The sequence below is a fragment of the Canis lupus genome, chromosome 16 (assembly GCF_003254725.2).
Source record: "Canis lupus dingo isolate Sandy chromosome 16, ASM325472v2, whole genome shotgun sequence".
Classification (NCBI taxonomy): domain Eukaryota; kingdom Metazoa; phylum Chordata; class Mammalia; order Carnivora; family Canidae; genus Canis; species Canis lupus.
The window spans coordinates 9,935,417-9,957,404 of NC_064258.1; the positions used below are offsets into that span (position 1 = coordinate 9,935,417).

Genomic DNA, 21,988 nt, shown 5'->3' on the forward strand with positions numbered 1-21,988 from the left:
AATGTTTTTCTTGTAATTTATGGTTAATATGTATTACCGACATTTGCTGAGTGTCTACACACATACACACATATTTGCAAATGGTTTTCCTTGTTATTTTGATTTTTGAAATTGTGGTACAATATGCATAACATAAAACTTACCATTATACCAATTTTAAAGTGAACAATTAAGTGGCTTTTTTATTTTTTATTTTTATTTTTTTTAATTTTTATTTATTTATGATAGTCACAGAGAGAGAGAGAGGCAGAGACATAGGCAGAGGGAGAAGCAGGCTCCATGCACTGGGAGCCTGATGTGGGATTCCATCCGGCGTCTCCAGGATCGCGCCCTGGGCCAAAGGCAGGCGCCAAACCGCTGCGCCACCCAGGGATCCCTCAGTGGCTTTTTAAAAAGATTTATATATTTATTTTAGAGAGGGAGAGAGAGCAAGTGCAGGGAGGGGCAGAGGGAGAAGGAGAATCTCTAGCAGACTCCCCGCTGACTGCAGAGCCTGGCTCAAGGATGAATCTTAAGATCCTGGGATCATGACCTGAGCTGAAATAAAGAGTCAGATGCTTGACCAACTGACCCACCCAGGATCTCCTAGTGGCATTTAGTTGTATAAGATACAATGTTGTACAACCATCACTACCATCAGGTGCCAGTCAGTGACTTGATTGTGTCTGGGTTAGGTATTTACCCGATAGGTCATGGCCAGTGATGGAGGGCAGTGGGGGGGCATGCATAGGCCTGTTTAGGATTAGCACCGTGAGCAACATGTCAACTCTATGTCGGTTCATTTCCCAAAAAGAATGTTTATGTTAAAAGAAGTAGCCTTTCTAAAAAGTCAAACAATGAGATAAGCATAAGGAAGAAAGAATGAGAAGAAACCCTATATTCTCCTTGCCCTTTTCTCCTTTGTTCTCGTGGCTGGTGCTCGCTCATTCTTCAGGCTTCCACTTAGAACTGCTTGCAGAGGCCTCCCCAGGTCTCAGGACTCCTTGGAGGAGGCGGCCCTCCCTTGTGTGCCAGAGCATCCACAGCTTAACCCTGGGACCACACTATTCCCTCCTGACTCCCCACCTTTGCTCCCCCATTAGACTGAAGGTCCTTCAGGGTAGGGGCCCTTTCATTATATTCTGTTGTGCTCCACAAATATTCCCTAAAACACAGTTTCAGACATTTCTCCTGAAATCTCCATGAAGGTATGTATTTAAATGAAGTTTTATAAAATGGGATCAGTATATACATATCTATATGTTATGGACACGTCTGCATTATGTATACACCTCTTGGAAAATGCCTTTCAGCACTAAATAACCTTTCGCTAAGAGGTTTTAAGTGGTATTGTTTAGCCACCTCTCTACTGGTAGGCATGGAGGTTGTATCCAATTCTTCTGTTGCTACAACAACTGAGTGGTGGCCTTCCTTGTATGTATCTTTGTCCACCTCTTGACTCTTCCATTCTGATGAATCCTAGGAGTGAAATTGCTTGGTCAATATTCTTTCCTCTCTGCCTAATTGCCTTCTGGAAAAGTTGTAACAACGTACACTCCCAGCGCCAGCTATAATGTGAGTCCCTATTTCCCTTTCACGGAGTGTAATCAACATGATAAAGAAAAATAACAACTATTTTTAATTTTAAGGTAGGTTGAACATAATTTTATTTATCAGCCACTGTATTTTTCTGTGTTCATCATGTTTTGACCCCTGCATTATTCCCTTCCTGACCTGCAGGAGCCTTTGTTAAACATGTATGTTGCAGATAATCTGTTTACATTTATTGAATTTTATAATTTTTATATTGAAGTAATAAGTGCCCATGGCAATAAATCAAAGCGTCTGACCAAGTGAGCCACCCAGGCTCTCCTACTGAGTTTATAACAAACAATCTCCTGACTTGATTTCCCATCTCCAGAGAAATTTCTTTTGTTTTTTTGTTTTTGTTTTTGTTTTTTTTAGATTTTATTTATTTATTTATGAGAGACACACAGAGAGAGAGAGAGAAGAGAGAGGCAGAGACACAGGCAGAGGGAGAAGCAGGCTCCACGCAGGGAGCCTGACATGGGACTCGATCCTGGGTTTCCAGGATCAGGCCCTGGGTCTCCAGGATTAGGCCTCAGGTGGCACTAAACCGCAGAGCTACCCGGGCTGCCCGTCTGGTGATTAAAGTTAAAAAAACATTGTATTTTATTTTTTAGTTTATCAATTAAGCAGTATCAATCCATTATTCACTGCTTATACAAAAGATGACCCAGGCCTCTTTGCCATTCTCCTAATATTTTATAAGTATCTTAAAAAAAACCAACAACAATAGCAAGTGTTTCTCATGTCATTAAAATGTCATTAGATATAATCTTGAATGCTAGATGTATAATCAGTTATATAACCATTTCCTCTTTACACTTAGGCTGTTTCCAATTTGTTATTGTTAAAATAGACTTGAATAAACTTAAAAAAAATTTTTAAGGCTTCTTTGTATAGAGACCATTTTCCATATTTGAGATAAGTCCTTGGGACAAATTGCTAGAATTGGGGATTACCAGTTCATTTGAAACTAGTTTTTAAATCTTTTGATACCTTGCCAAATTAGCACAAACTATTTGAAATGGTTTTCAGGTGGGGGCTGTAGGGCTCCCCGTATCAGGATCACCCAGAAAGAGTTTTCAAGCCACCCTGTCACTCCGTACTGATGTTGAAATGCTGGGGTCCAGGAGCAAATGGTCAAGAAGGAATTCTTGAGACATTTTTAGTGCAAAAAAAAAAGTGGTTTTATTAAAGCTTGGGGTCAGGACCTGTGGGCAGAAAGAGCTGCCCTGGGGTTGTGAGAAGTGACTGGTTATATGCTTTCAAGTTGGGAGGGGGTTAGGGAGAGAGTATGTCTCTAAGGATTTTAGAGGCAAGATTCTCCAGGACCTTGTGGAGCTAGCTGCTGTTTGGATAAGGTCACTTACTGCTGTCTAGTAAAACCTTAGTCATGAGACCCTTCAGATATATTATCAGCAGGCCATATGTTTGGAGGATGATTGCTAACATATTTCCTGGGAGGGTAGAGATAAAGGAAATTTCCAAAGGGATTTTTATATATAAAGAAGACTTATAGGATCCTGGAGGTCAGGCTAATGTCAAGCTAGTTTTTGCCTCTAGCAAAGCATCAACATTGAGGTAGTTGAGTTCCTGGAAGAAGGTCACCCTGCCCATCCTAAGTACTTGTCAATGAGCTGTAAATTATAAGGAAATTTATTTTTTACCTTTGTTCTCCACATCACAAACCACCTCCTTCTTGAAGTTGGGAGTCACTGGGAAGGAAGAACTGGGGCTTTGTGGTGTGCTGTGTTTAATAACAGAGTGGAGGGGGATGGTACCTGGATTGTAGCGTTTGCTGATTTCCCTAGTGTTATATTCCCACTACGGCTGGTTTTAAATTACCAACGTGATGTTATTGAATACAGAGGTGGAAAGAGATGTGCACAATCTGCCCTCAAAAGCAGGTGGGAGCTGTCTTCAACATAGCACTGATGCACCGCCACACCTGGCACACATACACCGTCCTGTCTCATATGTGTGTATGTATTTTTTCATTCCCGTTCACCCACATCCCAAGCTCTCATTCCTTTTGCCCTGTAGTTAGTCACTGTAATGGTATTTTTATGTATCTATGTAAATTATAAAACGTACAGTCTTGGTGTATATATTTGCATTTTATGTTAATTCTCAAATTGTTCTTATTCTTTTCCTTGCTTTTATTTTTAGTTGCCCTCTTAGTTGTTTTTGTGATTATAGATAGTATATTGATAACTCTGGTTCTCATGCTGATCCTGCAGGTGGGATGCCTGCCCATCCTGCCATCTTTCCTGACTTCCAGCTCTTATTTATCATGGATTATTTTACTCATTGTTGAGGGTATTAACATTTCCAGTCAGTTCTGAAACCACAATCAGGTCTATGTATTTTATTCAAATGTTGACTCTAAACCTGAAAATGAAGTCTTTTTTAAAATTATTTTTATTTTATTTATTTAAAATATTTTATTTATTTATTCATGAGAGAGAGAGAGAGAGAGAGAGAGAGAGAGAGAGATGCAGAGACATAGGCAGAGGGAGAAGCAAGCTCCATGCAGGGAGCCGGACGTGGGACTTGATCCGGGGTCTCCAGGATCACACCCTGGGCCAAAGGTGGTGCTAAACCGCTGAGCCACCTGGGCTGCCCACCCCCCCCTTTTTTTTTTTAACAACCATATAAATAAATATTGCTCACTTCAGGACCAAGCATTATATGTGAAGATTATATTTGTTTTTTGAAGTCCAACATCATGACCAAAAAGGAATTCTCTTTTCTTTATCCCATTGGTTGCCTAAAACCATGTTACATTTTAGTTTCATTCATGTATAGAAACAAAATAATGTGAATCTCCTCTTCAATCAAGAAAAATATGAAATCATATGAGGCGCCTGCCTGGCGAGCTCAGTTGATAGAGCATGTGACTCTTGATCTCAGGGTTGTAAATTAAAGCCCCACGTTGTAGAGATTATTTAAAACTAAAAACGTAAAAAATATATATGAAATCACAAATGTGAATCTCCCTTTCTGGGATCAGCTTTCATTCAAGAAAGCTGTGAAGTAATTATCTTGGACCTAACACCTTTTGCCAGGCCCTCTGTGATGAATTCTTTTTGCTGATAAGAGAAGGGAGGAATGTAGATTATTTATGACCCGTGGAACTACCTGGTCAGGGTAAAGCATACGAATTAAAACTTGCTCTGCTCAATCGTAAATGGCAGATTTCTTGGGTTTCTTTTCTTGCTGCTTACTATAAAAAGGAGAAGGAGGTTGCTGGAGGTTGTTTTATTATTCTAAAAGTAAGCCTTTGTGGTCGTTAAAATTGTAAAAAATGTTTTGATTGCTAGGAGAAGTCATAAAACTTGACTGTAGGAGAGATTAAATGTTGATTGAAGATTGAGCTTATTGTTAAGCATTTTATTTGTAACTGAACTTAAAATGAACTTGGATTTTAAAAATTATTTTCCCACCTAACCAAACAGTTTTATTCTCTAAGACTATAAATGGCCAGAATCACTTTCAGTTGGTAAGTCTGCTGCCATGATTTGTATGACTATTTTTTAGGGGGAAAAAAAATTGATGTAATTTGTGTGCAATAGAATTTACCGTTTTAAAGTATATAATTTGGTGAATTTTAGTACAAGGTTGTACAGTCATCACCACTATCTAATTCTCACTGAATAGCCTCATTTTCAAATTTTGATTAAGTTAAATCTGTTACTAGTTCATCTTCATATCTAGAAATATGATGGTTATAGCCAATTTTAAAAAAAATATTTATTTATTTATTTTAGAGAGAGTGAGAGAGAGTGCAGGGGGAGGGGCAGAGGGAGAGAGAGAGAATCTCCAGCAAGCTCCCCGCTGAGCATGCAGTCCAACATAAGACTCGATCTCACCTACCCTGAGATCATGACCTCAGCCGAAATCGAGTTAGATGCTTAACTTACTGAGCCACTCAGGTGCCCCTGTTATAGCCAATGTGTCTAGAAGTCTTTTTTTATAATCAAAAGAAAGGGATATTTTTTTTTTCTGATAACTTCATTAAAAAAGGTTACCAGTTAACACCCTCCAAAGGTGTTTGGACAATGTCTGGAAAGGGAGCAGTAGTTCTAGAACAGTCTGTTATGATTTTCAGGCTCACAGATGGGCTAAGAGGCCAATTATTTTTTACTTTTTCCATTCTGGGAAAATAATAGCTTTTTGTACTTTCATGTTTTCCCATGGGAAAGAGGATTTCATGAACTTCTGAGCATTATTGATCTATCCCTCATCTGGGAATATTTATGTATTTGTGACAGTGTTTTAAGAAAACAAATAATATCAACATTACAGTATAGTTGTTTTGATGTGTATCTTTCGTGTCCCCAACTCAAATAAAAACTCCTTAGGGCAGAGAGCATGTCAGACTTTCCTTCAAAGTCTTCACAGGAGCCCACACAATACAAGATACAGAGCTGACCCTTAGCAAACATTGATGACCTTGACATGCTGCTATAGACTGGTTTGTGGCTATTTCTATATTCTGGTTGAAAAAAAAAAAAAGTACCTTTGAGTTCTGATTCTGTCATTTGCTAGTGGCCTGACATTGGAAATGTAATTTTAAAATCTCAGAACTTCACTTTTTGAACTATTTATTTTGAAAAATATTACACCTTTTCAAAAGCTGATAGTAAAATGAATCCCAAATGCACCCATCATCCTCAATAATTTTCAACATATAGCCATTCTTTACTCTTCTTTATGACCATCTACTTATGCACCATATCCCATGCTACCATTATTTCAAAGATTTGAATCTATAAGATTTGAATCATATTTCATGCTGAATTATTTTAAAGATTTGTTTATTTATTGAAAGAGAGGGATTTGGGGGGAGAGGGAGAGAGAGAATCTCGAGCAGACTCCCCATTTAGAGTGGAGCCTAATGAAGGGCTCAATCCGAAGACCCTGAGATCATTACCTCAGCCAAAATCAAGAGTCTGATGCTCAACCAACTGAACCACCCAGGTGCCCTCCCATTAAATTATTTTAAAATGAATCTCAGACATCATATCATTTCATCTCTATTTTATTTATTTTTTTAAAGATTTATTTATTTATGATAGAGAGGCAGAGACACAGGAAGAGGGAGAAGCAGCCTCCATGCCAGAAGCCCGATGCGGGACTTGATCCTGGGACTCAATCCTGGGACTCCAGGATCGCGCCCTGGGCCAAAGGCAGGCACTAAACCGCTGAACAACCCAGGGATCCCCTTCATTTCATCTCTATTTTAGTGTGTATCTCTACTATATAAGAATTCTTTTTTTCTGCTGTAGCCATAATATCATCATCATACCTAATGATGGCGTCAAAGATTCCTTAATATCATCAAACTTCTGCACTCACTTCCCTAATCTTACTCTCATCTCTTTTTCATCTCATTCTCTTAGATGTTGTTTTACAGTTGGTCTATTTGAATGAGGATCCAAATAAGAACAAATCATTTATTTGATTTGTTCTTTTCCTTTGTAAGTTTCCCTTTTGTCCTTTCATCATGCCATTTATTCATTGAAGAAGGTGGGTCATTTATCTTATCCAACTCCCTCATTCTGGATATTTTTTCTGATTGCAGCTACATGGTATAGTTTAATGAGTTTCTTTTTCATCTCCTGTATGAATTGGCAGAGATAGAGGCTTGATCAGATTCTGGTTTAACCTCTTCTTAAGAGAATACATCATAAGTAATGCTGTATACTTCACTCTTATTGTGGCTCATTGGGACCACATGATATCTGATTGTCTTTCTTTCAGTGACATTAAGATCTGACAGTGGCTACAGGGTAACCAGTCTTATCCATCTCTTACCCATCTCTTCATCAGCTTTTCACCTATTAGTTCAGCAGCCATTGGTAATCGTTACCTAGATCCATTATTTCACTGAGTTGTAAAATCATAATAATTTAATTCCATCCATCCTTTTTTTTCCTGCAGGTTTTAGCTGAAATTAAAAAAAAGTTTTCTTTCACTGTTTGGTTATCCTGAAGTTCAAAGAATTTGTACAAGAAAGACATTTACTAGTTTTCAGAGTAATGAGTTGGTTTCTTAGTATTCTCCAAAGGTGATCAGTGAGATTTTCATTTCAGTGTTGCTATGAACGATGGATTCTGATATCTTTGATGTGTTTCGATTCTTTGCAGTCATTATTCTTCTTGATGTTTAAATTGTCCCATCTTTGGCTGATGGGAGCCTTTTCAAGTTGAATCTTGTAATCTTTTGTCACAACCCCAGGAGTGTTTGATATCTTCCATGCTATCTGGTATGACAAGATGTTCCAGGCTCAATTTACACATTTCCTGTCCCAGATCCAGAATTAGCCATTTATCTAAGGCGCCAGGGTTTCTTTTAATGGGAAATAGGAAAGAAAACAATCTGGGCTCTAGCAGTGCTCATTAGTCATTTTTTCCAGGCTCTTCCAGTGGATAATATTAGGATATATGTATGTAATACATAGTGAATTCATATGAATATTTCCAATTCAAAGTTACAATTATAAGATTTTTATATAACTTCTTTGATTTTTGTATCTTTTTTCCTTTAAACCAAAAATCTTGGTTCCTAATCATATTAATATAATTACTACTTGCTTTAACCTACAATATGTACTAGTATCAAAATGAGGATACTAATATTAATACTAACAATCTCATCACAGAACAGGTTATGATTTCCATTTATCCTGTGAGGAATGTGAAGTTAAATGACCATGCCTTCAAATATTTTTTTAAGTTATTTATGTACGTATGTATGTATGTATGTATTTAAGATTGAGAGAGAGAGACAGGCAGAGGGAGAAGCAGGCTCCATGCTGGAAGCCCAACGCGGGACTCGATCCCAGGTCTCCAGGATCACACCCTGCGCTGAAGGTGGTGCTAAACCACCGGAGCTGCTCTCCATGTCTTCAAGTCTTTTGGAAAAAACTTGACTAAGTTGATACTCAGCTTTGTTTTTATTTTTCTTTTGATTTCTAGAGTTAAGAATCCTTCCTTGGGCTAAATACATGAAGGGGGATGGAGCCAATAAAAAGAAGTGCTCCTGGGTTTCTGTCAGAATGAAATGAAATGTTACATAGAAAGCACACAATAAACCACAAGAGCTACGGGAATGTAAAGTACAGGTTACTATGATTTTTTCTCTGTAGCAAAGGCCATCTTCACTCCCAGGTAGAGGATGCTATTGGCCAAATTGTCCATAGCTCACCTGGGCCCTGACTCAGGGTCAATTACTAGCCACTGGGGCCCAATCATCTCAATTGGCCATTTGACTTCTCCATGTCTCAGATTCCTTATATGTAAGATGAGGCTAAATTAGAATACCCACCTCATAGATTTTCTGTGAAGATCAAAGGAAAATGTGCACCCTATTATATATTTTTCTTCTTCCCTCTCCCACTTCGATCAGGGAAGCCAAGCTGTGTGGGGAACTGGGACCATTTAGAAGATGGCAACCAAGCAGACAGAGTCGGTCACCATCATTAGCCTCCGGAAGCTGAGCCTAGAGACCCGAGAGCCACCACCAAAAGGTAAGATGATCATGGAAGTCTCAGACCCCCCAAGGTGCTGCTTAATTCCCCCTTGTAGTTACTAGTTTTTATAATTGGTTTCCCAACATCTTCTTCCTCATTATTAGTGGGCAATCATCAGCTTCCCACAGAGATCATTCCTTTCATTCTGCCCTTCCTTGTTAGAGTCAAAGACATTCACTGTGGAAGATGCTGTGGAGACCATTGGATTTGGACGTTTCCACATTGCCCTGTTTCTGATCATGGGCAGCACTGGGGTGAGTGCTCCTTGGAGATCATTTGGCTCTTCAAAGCTAATTCATTATTGGACACAAAGAATCTTCCACTGACCTCTAACTCTGGGATGTCCATTCAGGGAGGAGAGTGAAAGAGAGCAGGAACTCCATGAGATGTCTAATTAAAAAATAATTTTCATCTACTTTGGCATGTTTGGTTATGAGCAAATAAATATTTAACTAGTATCACTCTAAGCAAAATTAGACATATGGTCCTCAAATTTTTGTGCATAAGAATCACAAGGGGAGAGGATCCCTGGATGGCTCAACGGTTTAGCACATGCCTTGGCCCAGGGTGTGGCCCTGGAGTCCCGGGATCGAGTCCCACATTGGGCTCCTGCATGGAGCCTGCTTCTTTCTCTGCCTATGTCTCTGTCTCTCTCTCTCTCTCTCTCTCTCTCTCTCTCTCTCTCTCTCATGAATAAATAAATAACATTAAAAAAAAAAGAATCACAAGGGGATACCTGTCATCATTACATATTTCCAGAACCTTTAGGAGGCTCTGATAAAGGTGTGCTATTTGCCATCAGCTATTTTGAGAAAAGAAGAGTGACAGCTCAGCTCCATGGCTTTGACCAGTAGTGGGGATGTCCTAAGAAACTACTATTGCTTCCTCCTTTTGTTATAGGTGCAGTGAGAATATGTTAGGAATATGATAGCGATAAGGAGACAGAATGGAAAATCTGACATGACAATGGTTTAAAGGAGAAGTTAAAGATAGCCAAGAGGAGAGTAAATAATAGAGAGCCCTGACCCTCACCCTCAGCAAAATGGTATGAGAAAAAGAGTGATGTGAGCTGGAGGTAGCACTCAGCAAGTTCTGCTGCAGGACTTCAAAGCCTTAAAAAAAAAAAAAAAAAAAAAAAAAGGACTTCAAAGCCTTGTGTTCTCAGGAGGCAGTCCAGTAAAGGAGAGAAAGGCAAGACATGCCCTGGCCCTACTTTTATAATAACCAACAATACAATTTAGAATATTTCTTCATTTATAAAGTAATATCTCACCCAGACTCCAAAATGGTCAGATTCCATATTTCAAGGGACAAGTGGGTGTGATTGGGGAGGATTTTATCATAACTCTTTTCTACTTCAACCAGAACATCTCTACTTCTGTTTAACATATTTGGTTCCCGGGATCCCTGGGTGGCGCAGCGGTTTAGCGCCTGCCTCTGGCCCAGGGCGCGATCCTGGAAACCCGGGATCGAATCCCACATCAGGCTCCCGGTGCATGGAGCCTGCTTCTCCCTCTGCCTATGTCTCTGCCTCTCTCTCTCTCTCTCTCTCTCTGTGTGACTATCATGAATAATAAAAATTAAAAAAAAAAAAAAAAAAAAAAAAAAAAAAAAAAAAACATATTTGGTTCCCAATGTGGTTTCATTACATGGTCTCCTTGGTTTAAACACTGTTAAACTTTCTGCATCTTTTGCCTTCAGATATGTTGTGTACCCTGTCTTTTCTTCACCAATAGCCCCCCGGCAAGTGAAAAGAATACATATAATTTTTTTTTACCTTCCTAAATAAACCAAACCGTCTATACAAAGGGAGTACATCTTTATTAGTTATTATCTGTACTAGAAAGATGGGGTTATTGTACCCCCTTCCCAAAGGATAGGTATCACCTCTATATAGGTAACCCCTGATGTCTATATCCCAATCCACATCCATGGAGATTGTATGTCTATTGCATATTTACACTTGATGTGGTTGCAAAATAGCTTCTGGTGTTCTTTAAGTGTTTTATAAGCTGCTTCATTCCATTCTTCCCAACCCATCAGTAGGAAGGGCTGTTTACCAGGCCTCCTCCTCCGTGTCATGAGCGTGTAAACACACACACACACACACACACACACACACAACTGTTTAATTGGATGTGGTAACCAAATCTCTCTCCTAGTTTTAGTGTGGGCTACTTTGGATGGATCTTCTCATCAGAATAGGTGTGTTGATAGTGATGGGAATGGTTCCTCCTGGCCGTGGTCTGTTAAGGTTCTTGATCAGAAGCAGTCAGAACAATAGTTGGATTTCAGGGCCTAGTGTGACCAGGGTGTATGTAATAACATCACAGCAGCAGGGCAGCCTCAGTTTGTGACCAAGCATTCTGAATCCTGGTGTTCTCTTAGGTCTACTAAGATCTTATATGGTGCTGCTCTCTGTATCCCTCTCGCCTAAGGCTATTCTATCAGGGTGGGGCAGAGTCGTATCCCTTATTGGTTTATTTTCTCCTAACACCACTTAGAGGAGTAGAGTCCTGATTAATATTGACCCGACTCTCTATATTACTGAGAGAGATAAGTTTAATAAATCAAACATCCTTCTGAGGTTGTCATGCCATCTCTTATTCATTATACTTTTGGGACTAAAACATACCAGCTATCTGAACTCTAAACATAACTAAAGTACTTTCCAAGAAGAAAGAAGCCTTTATGGTACCTTTCTAATTCCCATATAGTAGCTAACACCACTATATTTTTTTCATCCCAGACCTTCAAGTTATATGTACGCAAATAGCACCATAATACATATAATCCACACAAATATCAATTCTTTACTAGCATTTACTTCTTCCTTTCCCTAGGAGATAAACTCACCTTATAAATTACAAGATATAGATGAGGATGGTATTCAAATTTCCTATTGAAAGAAATATTTAGTAGCACAGCTTACGATAGATTTGTCAAACAGACATTCTTTCTCTGTGATGAACTTGTTGTGTACTTGCTGCTTTACTTTCTTTTAGTTTTAGTGAAATACACCTTCCAACTCAGCTTCTTGAGATCAGAGACTATTTTACAAATCCATTTGCCAGGGCTATGCCCTGAGACCTTCACAATGCTGAGTACGAAGCAACAGAGCTAGGTTGATGTGGATGCTGGTGGTTAGCTAGGTCATGCAATACCCAAGTGACCCACCCCCTATTCCCCCCCACACAACACCCTCATAGTGTTGCTGTTCAAAAGCATGGATCAGCAACATCACAAATAAATATATGTCATAAATCTGTGGGAACCCTCTCAAATTGTTTGAAACATAAATATTACATCCATGAAAGCCACAGATCTACTATACTTCTTTATCTTGACACTAGCAGTATCAAGTGGATACACTATACATGCTCCCTAAGGAGGGGAAGGAGGAAGTTAGGATGGGAAGGATGAGGAATAGGCACACGTGGGAAGAATTGATGAGAAGCCAGCACTGAAATGTGGTGTTTTCTCTCCTTTCTTAAGGTTGTTGAGGCCATGGAGATCATGTTAATAGCAGTCGTGTCTCCTGTCATCCGCTGTGAATGGCAGTTGGAGAATTGGCAGGTGGCATTAGTGACCACGGTGAGTGCCTGCTTCTGGTGCTTTGAATGAACCAACTGAGAATCCAGGGCTTCTGCTCCCTTCCCTCATGCCATAGGGCTAAGAGACAAAGGCTACCTCAATGCTGGTTGTGTTGGCTTCCAAAGCTCATAAGTTTGCAGGCCCAAACTACCACTTGGGGTCTTTCTCTCTTTTTTCTCTTTTCCTATAGGGATCACAATTTTGAGCTGCTTATTTTCTAGCTCCTAGCAAGAGGTTAGAAGAGATCAATGCAAATCAGAGAGTAGCTCTTAAGTCATGGATTAATTATGATTTGAGTTAGACTAAAATTAGTTGGACCATAGTGACTTACACAATCACCAAATCATGCTCACAGGCTTGTGTTATGCATTCAACTTTTCTCAAAGATCGTTATGAATAGCCTTATGAATTGTGCATTAAGTTTTGCTGCAGAGTGGAATTAAGCATATTACACATGATCATTTTTTATTAAGTACTAAACTAATGAATTGCCAGCAGGCTGTGCACACATGTGTGTTGGAGGGAGTACAAGCAGTTCCATGTTGCTTGCATAGAAAGTCGGGAACAGGGAGCAATGGGAGACAAGCTTGCAGAGACAGGTGGGGATCAGAAACATCTTGGAGTCTGTGCATAGACTCCATTCTGGAGACCACTGTAAGCCCCTGCACCCCAACTCTGGTTGACAGGTGCAAGCTGTCCAAGCAAAGTATAGTTGGTAGAGATCTATATGACAGTTTTTCAAATTAGTCTTTTATATAACAAAGACCAGTTTCACCTAAACACATCATTGACTTCATAGTCATTACATGTTTCTCATTAAATGGCTATTAAAGTATACTTCCTATCATGCAGAGCTCTGGTAAATCTTTTTTTTAAATCTTAAAAGAGGCTCTTCATGCCTAAAAATGTTGGAGACTACACTGTGGATGATAGGGAGCCATTAAGGGGTTTTAAGGAGGGGCATGGTCAGCTTTCCAAGAACCCTGAGGAGATAAGGTTGGAACGTAGATAGGTTAGCAGTGGTCAAGTGGCAGAGTATGTGGCGGGGAGGAACTGTGTTCTGGAAGTATCTCAGAGGTCACATCGGCCAAGGAGGCAAAAGAAACATAAGGTGAAGAGTGGAGAATTGATTTACTTGGGTATTGGAGTGGTTTTCATGAAGACAGGACTTAATAGAGAGAAATACGATGAGCCAGGTGCCAACATCCTCACCGAGAGGGGAGTGGCAGGCGACAGGAAGGCAGAGATGGGTAGAGGATGCAGAGTCAGTTGGCGGAGGCTTGGAAGAGAGTAAGGCTTTCTAAGAGAGTGAGAGTCATGTTCTGAAAGTGGCTGTGGAGAATGCCAGAAGTTTTCTCCAGCCCCCTAGCTTTCTGGGGGTTATGGGCAGAGGGGAAGGGGTGTCCCCACCTCTCACTCACTGCCTTAACCAAACAAATTGGGAATTCTCATCTGTGTTGGGAACCAGGAGCCTCCTCACATAAGGAAATGACCTGATCTGATTTCTCCTCTCAGAGAACGTATATTACCCACCCAATTGTGTTTCTCCCTGTGTTGTGGGGGCCAGGAAATGTAAAGTCTGATTTTGTACTCAATCCCAGCAGCGAATGTTACAAATCCGATTACTTTTTTACATCCATTTCTCTCTTTAAAATTCCCTTATTAATTTTGTTATATTTGTTCTTTTTTTTTTTTTTTTGACACTTTTAGAAGAGGGAAAGGGTATTAATAAAAATAGCTGATGATGTTACCTGGGCTTATAATTAAGTGACTCAGCCATTTTTCATTTCTTCTCCCTATAAAATGTAGTTGCAGTTTGGAAAGCATTCCCTGTCAATCCTGTACCTTGCGAGTGACTGCCACAAGGTCCCGTATAATTATAACTGTGCCACACCCCAGCTGGCTTCATTCCTGAGCACGTGGCAACATCCAGATGTGGTGTTTGCATCTGTCACTCCCACAAAACTATATTACATGGTACACTTTCTATATTTGCAGCTGACCTTTCTGTGGTTGCATTTACGTTGTTCGTGGTGGTAAATAAGGAGGTTCCCTATTGTGAGCTGTGACATGACTTCCTTGTTAGGCAGGTCCCTGCTCAGGAGACTTTGCTCTGGGGAATTCAAGTCACTCCAGAAGTGTCCGTTTCTTGCTCTGAGTCCCTGGCTTGGCTGCTGTCCTTTAGTGTCTGTCATCCTGGTTGAGTCCCATCCAGCTTTGGCAGCTGTGCCTTGGGTTCACTGACCACACACACCCTTGCTAACAGGAGGGGCCCAGACTGGTCAGCCAAGAGGTCTTTTTCTGACCATCTCCCAGATTCCCCATTCCCAACCCCAGCGCCACCTGCCACCTTCCGGATAACCTGGCCTGGGCGGTTAGTTGTTGATGGTGTAACCTTGGGAACTGCAGATGAATTATAATCCCTCATGTTTTGTGACTAAGAGCTGGGGCTAAAGAAACAAAACTTCATGTGCTGCATAAAACAGAAATAGAAGAGTAATTTTTGTGCTAAAAATAAGTACCTGCAGAAAAAACAGACCCTCCAAAGGAAGTGGAGAGAGGGGGGAGAGAAAGAGAGAGAGAGAGAGATTGATTGATTATTTCTTCTTGCCTCAGTGCAATTTCCCAAACAGGATTAGCATTGGCAAGCTTTGGGGTTCACATAGCCATCGAGTCAAGGTTTGTGCTGCAGGACAGGCTTAATAATAAACAACTCAGCCTTAGAAAAGTCATGTCTAAAAAAAAAAAAAAGAAAGAAAGAAAAGTCATGTCTTTGCACTGAATGGAAAGAGAATAAGAAAGAAAAAAATCTGCCACTGATGGGAGAGAACAGAGTAACCTTTAAATTTGATCTTATTTGACTCTTTGCTTCACCTCTATTAATCATTTAATTTAAACTTAATCCAGGTACAATTAAGTCTATTAACCCAACATAGCATCTCAATAAATGAAAGTATTTTAAATCCAAAGAGCCACTTTACTCTCTGCCCTGTAGTCTGTGATTGCTTCCTTTTATTTAAGTCTACTCAAAGAGAAAAAAAATTAGTTTACTTCTTCCTTCTTGGAGGGAGTTTGATAATTCCATAAGAGAAACTGCTTAATTTCAGGGACACCCAAATTTTGAGACTCACCAACTGATATGATTTTTCCAAATTGAGCGGCTGGCTGACATAGGATTGGCATTAAAAAATATATATATAGGGATCCCTGGGTGGCGCAGCGGTTTGGTGCCTGCCTTTGGCCCAGGGCGCGATCCTGGAGACCCAGGATCGAATCCCACGTCAGGCTCCCGGTGCATGGAGCCTGCTTCTCCCTCTGCCTGTGTCTCTGCCTCTCTCTCTCTCTCTCTCTCTCTCTGTGACTATCATAAATAAAAAATTAAAAAAATATATATATACATATGATAATTAAGGCCATTAGTAGACGAGAAAGAGGTAAGAAATCTTGCAACCGACTACTATCATCTTTCAAAAAAAGAAAAGAGTACATTTATATCAACAATCAGAAAGAAAATGATTCCAGAATAAAAAGAGCCCTTAATATTTAATGAATTTAGATTTATTCAATATGTAGCACATTGACCTTATTTTTACTGTTTTTCTGAGGACTGATCAGATTTCATGATAGGGCAGCAGCTATCCCAAGACTGGCATTTATTTATTTATTTATTTATTTTTTTATTGGTGTTTAATTTACTAACATACAGAATAACACCCAGTGCCCGTCACCCATTCACTCCCACCCCCCGCCCTCCTCCCCTTCTACCACCCCTAGTTCGTTTCCCAGAGTTAGCAGTCTTTACGTTCTGTCTCCCTTTCTGATATTTCCCACACATTTCTTCTCCCTTCCCTTATTTTCCCTTTCACTATTATTTATATTCCCCAAATGAATGAGAACATATAATGTTTGTCCTTCTCCGACTGACTTACTTCACTCAGCATAATACCCTCCAGTTCCATCCACGTTGAAGCAAATGGTGGGTATTTGTCATTTCTAATAGCTGAGTAATATTCCATTGTATACATAAACCACATCTTCTTTATCCATCATCTTTCGTTGGACACCGAGGCTCCTTCCACAGTTTGGCTATCGTGGCCATTGCTGCTAGAAACATCGGGGTGCAGGTGTCCCGGCGTTTCATTGCATTTGTATCTTTGGGGTAAATCCCCAACAGTGCAATTGCTGGGTCGTAGGGCAGGTATATTTTTAACTGTTTGAGGAACCTCCACACAGTTTTCCAGAGTGGCTGCACCAGTTCACATTCCCACCAACAGTGTAAGAGGGTTCCCTTTTCTCCGCATCCTCTCCAACATTTGTGGTTTCCTGCCTTGTTAATTTTCCCCATTCTCACTGGTGTGAGGTGGTATCTCATTGTAGTTTTGATTTGTATTTCCCTGATGGCAAGTGATGCAGAGCATTTTCTCATATGCATGTTGGCCATGTCCATGTCTTCCTCTGTGAGATTTCTGTTCATGTCTTTTGCCCATTTCATGATTGGATTGTTTGTTTCTTTGGCGTTGAGTTTAATAAGTTCTTTATAGATCTTGGAAACTAGCCCTTTATCTGATATGTCATTTGCAAATATCTTCTCCCATTCTGTAGGTTGTCTTTGAGTTTTGTTGACTGTATCCTTTGCTGTGCAAAAGCTTCTTATCTTGATGAAGTCCCAATAGTTCATTTTTGCTTTTGTTTCTTTTGCCTTCGTGGATGTATCTTGCAAGAAGTTACTATGGCCGAGTTCAAAAAGGGTGTTGCCTGTGTTCTTCTCTAGGATTTTGATGGAATCTTGTCTCACATTTAGATCTTTCATCCATTTTGAGTTTATCTTTGTGTATGGTGAAAGAGAGTGGTCTAGTTTCATTCTTCTGCATGTGGATGTCCAATTTTCCCAGCACCATTTATTGAAGAGACTGTCTTTCTTCCAATGGATAGTCTTTCCTCCTTTATCGAATATTAGTTGCCCATAAAGTTCAGGGTCCACTTCTGGATTCTCTATTCTGTTCCACTGATCTATGTGTCTGTTTTTGTGCCAGTACCACACTGTCTTGATGAGCACAGCTTTGTAGTACAACCTGAAATCTGGCATTGTGATGCCCCCAGATATGGTTTTCTTTTTTAAAATTCCCCTGGCTATTCGGGGTCTTTTCTGATTCCACACAAATCTTAAAATAATTTGTTCTAACTCTCTGAAGAAAGTCCATGGTATTTTGATAGGGATTGCATTAAACGTGTATATTGCCCTGGGTAACATTGACATTTTTACAATATTAATTCTGCCAATCCATGAGCATGGAATATTTTTCCACCTCTTTGTGTCTTCCTCAATTTCTTTCAGAAGTGTTCTATAGTTTTGAGGGTATAGATCCTTTACATCTTTGGTGAGGTTTATTCCTAGGTATCTTATGCTTTTGGGTGCAATTGTAAATGGGATTGACTCCTTAATTTCTCTTTCTTCAGTCTCATTGTTAGTGTATAGAAATGCCACTGACTTCTGGGCATTGATTTTGTATCCTGCCACGCTACCGAATTGCTGTATGAGTTCTAGCAATCTTGGGGTGGAGACTTTTGGGTTTTCTATGTAGAGTATCATGTCATCGGCGAAGAGGGAGAGTTTGACTTCTTCTTTGCCAATTTGAATGCCTTTAATGTCTTTTTGTTGTCTGATTGCTGAGGCTAGGACTTCCAGTACTATGTTGAATAGCAATGGTGAGAGTGGACATCCCTGTCTTGTTCCTGATCTTAGGGGAAAGGCTCCCAGTGCTTCCCCATTGAGAATGATATTTGCTGTGGGCTTTTCATAGATAGCTTTTAAGATGTCGAGGAATGTTCCCTCTATCCCTACACTCTGAAGAGTTTTGATCAGGAATGGATGCTGTATTTTGTCAAATGCTTTCTCTGCATCCAATGAGAGGATCATATGGTTCTTGGTTTTTCTCTTGCTGATATGATGAATCACATTGATTGTTTTACGGGTGTTGAACCAACCTTGTGTCCCAGGGATAAATCCTACTTGGTCATGGTGAATAATTTTCTTAATGAACTGTTGGATCCTATTGGCCAGTATCTTGTTGAGAATTTTTGCATCCATGTTCATCAGGGATATTGGTCTGTAATTCTCCTTTTTGGCGGGGTCTTTGTCTGGCTTTGGAATTAAGGTGATGCTGGCTTCATAGAACGAATTTGGAAGTACTCCATCTCTTTCTATCTTTCCAAACAGCTTTAGGAGAATAGGTATGATTTCTTCTTTAAACGTTTGATAAAATTCTCCTGGGAAGCCATCTGGCCCTGGACTCTTGTGTCTTGGGAGGTTTTTGATGACTGCTTCAATTTCCTCCCTGGTTATTGGCCTGTTCAGGTTTTCTATTTCTTCCTGTTCCAGTTTTGGTAGTTTGTGGCTTTCCAGGAATGCGTCCATTTCTTCTAGATTGCCTATTTTATTGGCGTATAGCTGTTCATAATATGTTTTTAAAATCGTTTGTATTTCCTTGGTGTTGGTAGTGATCTCTCCTTTCTCATTCATGATTTTATTAATTTGAGTCTTCTCTCTCTTCTTTTTAATAAGGCTGGCTAATGGTTTATCTATCTTATTAATTCTTTCAAAGAACCAACTCCTGGTTCTGTTGATCTGTTCCACAGTTCTTCTGGTCTCGATTTCGTTGAGTTCTGCTCGAATCTTTATTAACTCCCTTCTTCTCTTGGGTGTAGGATCTATTTGCTGTTTTTTCTCTAGCTCCTTTATGTGTAAGGTTAGCTTTTGTATTTGAGTTCTTTCCAGTTTTTGAATGGATGCTTGTATTGCGACGTATTTCCCCCTTAGGACTGCTTTTGCTGCATCCCAAAGATTTTGAACGGTTGTATCTTCATTCTCATTAGTTTCCATGAATCTTTTTAATTCTTCCTTAATTTCCTGGTTGACCCTTTTATCTTTTAGCAGGATGGTCCTTAACCTCCATGTGTTTGAGGTCCTTCCAAACTTCTTGTTGTGATTTAGTTCTAATTTCAAGGCATTATGGTCCGAGAATATGCAGGGGACAATCCCAATCTTTTGGTATCGGTTCAGACCTGATTTGTGACCCAATATGTGGTCTATTCTGGAGAAAGTTCCATGTGCGCTTGAGAAGAATGTGTATTCAGTTGAGTTTGGATGTAAAGTTCTGTAGATATCTGTGAAATCTATCTGGTCCAGTGTATCATTTAAAGCTCTCGTTTCTTTGGAGATGTTTTGCTTAGAAGACCTATCGAGTATAGAAAGAGCTAGATTGAAGTCACCAAGTATAAGTGTATTATTATCTAAGTATTTCTTCACTTTGGTTAATAATTGATTTATATATTTGGCAGCTCCCACATTCGGAGCATATATATTGAGGATTGTTAAGTCCTCTTGTTGAATAGATCCTTTAAGTATGATATAGTGTCCCTCTTCATCTCTCACTACAGTCTTTGGGGTAAATTTTAGTTTATCTGATATAAGGATGGCTACCCCCAAGACTGGCATTTAGAAAGCACTGGCTTCTCCACCCCCCCATCGCTCCCCCCGCCCCCACCGCCCCCTTCTATCCTGGAAAGCACAGTGCACAGAGGAAAAGCATGGCTTTGTTGTTTGAGAATAGATATGATTTTTTTTTTTAATAGTTCCCTATGGAAGAAATGTGTTTGAGTCTTCCTTATGAAGAATAAGGAAGGGAAAAAAAGAGAAAGCAAGCAGGCAGCAGAAACAGTTCTCTTCTTGAAAAAGTCTTAGAAATGCAAGCTAACACCCTTCCTTTGATTACCCTAGAGTCACTCATTCAGAGATCTTACTAGAAAGGAAAAAGCAAGTGAAGCTCCAAACCACTTGAAAGAAGAAAAATAAGTAGCCTAAAGGCATAGACATCAGATCACAGCTTAGACTGAGTTAAAATGCTGGTATCATATCCAGGTTCTTGGATTTTATCACAAGCCATCGTGAGAACAAGTATGGAAAAGAAACAGGTTTATATTAGTTCTGAAGAGGGTTTCTGTATGAATGATTGGTTTTGGTGTTTATTTAAAGCTTATGTTTACCTGTAAAAACATAAAGGAGAATTGCTTCTGGAAGTCTCTACTTGTGCGGGGAATAAGGCAGGTCATGAATGAATAGAGTTTTTTTTTTTTTCTTTTAATTCTAAAAATGGAAATGCCCAATTAAATGAGTAGAATCAGGCCAGTACCATTATCTTGGATCGGAGGGAAAGCAAGTCCTTATTCCTCCGACCCCGGTTTCTACCGGGGGCAGGGTCTTCAGGTGTGGGGTGAGCCAGTGGGAAGCCTCAGCCTCTGAAGCCCTGAACATGTTAACCAGAGACAGAGGAGCTTTGTGAAAACCCATTTTTCAACCCCTACCCTTGCACATTTCCAGTCGACTTTTCATTATGATGAATGAATGGGAGATGCAGTAAATTAGCAGATTATAGAAAGCCTGCCTACAGGTTGATCTTTTTTTTTTCTCCACTTCCAGATGGTGTTTTTTGGCTACATGGTATTCAGCATCCTCTTTGGCCTCCTGGCTGACAGATACGGACGCTGGAAGGTAGGTTGGCCTTAAAGAATGATTTGGAATATTCTTTTGTGTTTTCTTTTGTGATGATGTCACCATTGCTTCTCTTTCTCCATCAATAACCAAGAGAGAATGTGCGGAAATGTCCCTCTCTGACACCGCGTGTCCGAATTCCAGACTGCTCTCTTTGCTTTCTCATCTTTTTCTTAAACACCTGTCCTTACACCTGGTCCCCGCCATCCAGGAATGGAACTGATGGATGCGCACAGTTAGAAGGTATTAGAATACAGAGATTGACACATAGAAACATAAGCAGCTTCGTGTTAGTTAGGTTGGGCATAGCTTTGAAACTAAGCCACCAGCTCAAGGTCATAACCTACTAAGATTAAGCAGTAAGAGAGGAACCTATGTCCTCTGAAAAGAAGCCTAGGTCTGTCTTTTGCTTCCTTGTCTAGTATCTGGTAGGGAAGGCATCTCTGGTCATAAGCACGAGGGGGGAGAAGCCCCAAAGGAAAATAGAGAACTGGCTGTACGTTTTGAGGTACACAGAGTAAATATCATAGGCATTCATAAGTTGATCTGAAAACACAAGTATCTCAAAAAAATGTAAAAAGCACAAGAAGACATTTTACAAAAAAATAGAAATGGTCAACAAATCTTGAAAGATATTCAATCATGGGAGTTATCCAAAGGAAAAATATTAGAAGATATGATTTTTTTGGTATTAAATCCATAAAGAAAGCTGCAAGTGTACAGACACCTTCACATACCATTAG

General features: G+C 39.8%; 1 protein-coding gene across 1 annotated transcript in view; it reads left to right on the forward strand.

The window, feature by feature from the left end:
• Positions 1-21,988, forward strand: part of SVOPL (SVOP like) — an 81,946-nt gene that overhangs the window by 4,638 nt on the left and 55,320 nt on the right. Inside the window, exons 2-5 of the mRNA XM_049095250.1 lie at positions 8,980-9,100; positions 9,266-9,357; positions 12,599-12,697; positions 21,174-21,245. Of these exons, the coding sequence (XP_048951207.1) occupies positions 9,019-9,100; positions 9,266-9,357; positions 12,599-12,697; positions 21,174-21,245 (345 nt within the window). The 5' untranslated portion in view covers positions 8,980-9,018. The remainder of the gene's footprint in view (positions 1-8,979; positions 9,101-9,265; positions 9,358-12,598; positions 12,698-21,173; positions 21,246-21,988) is intronic.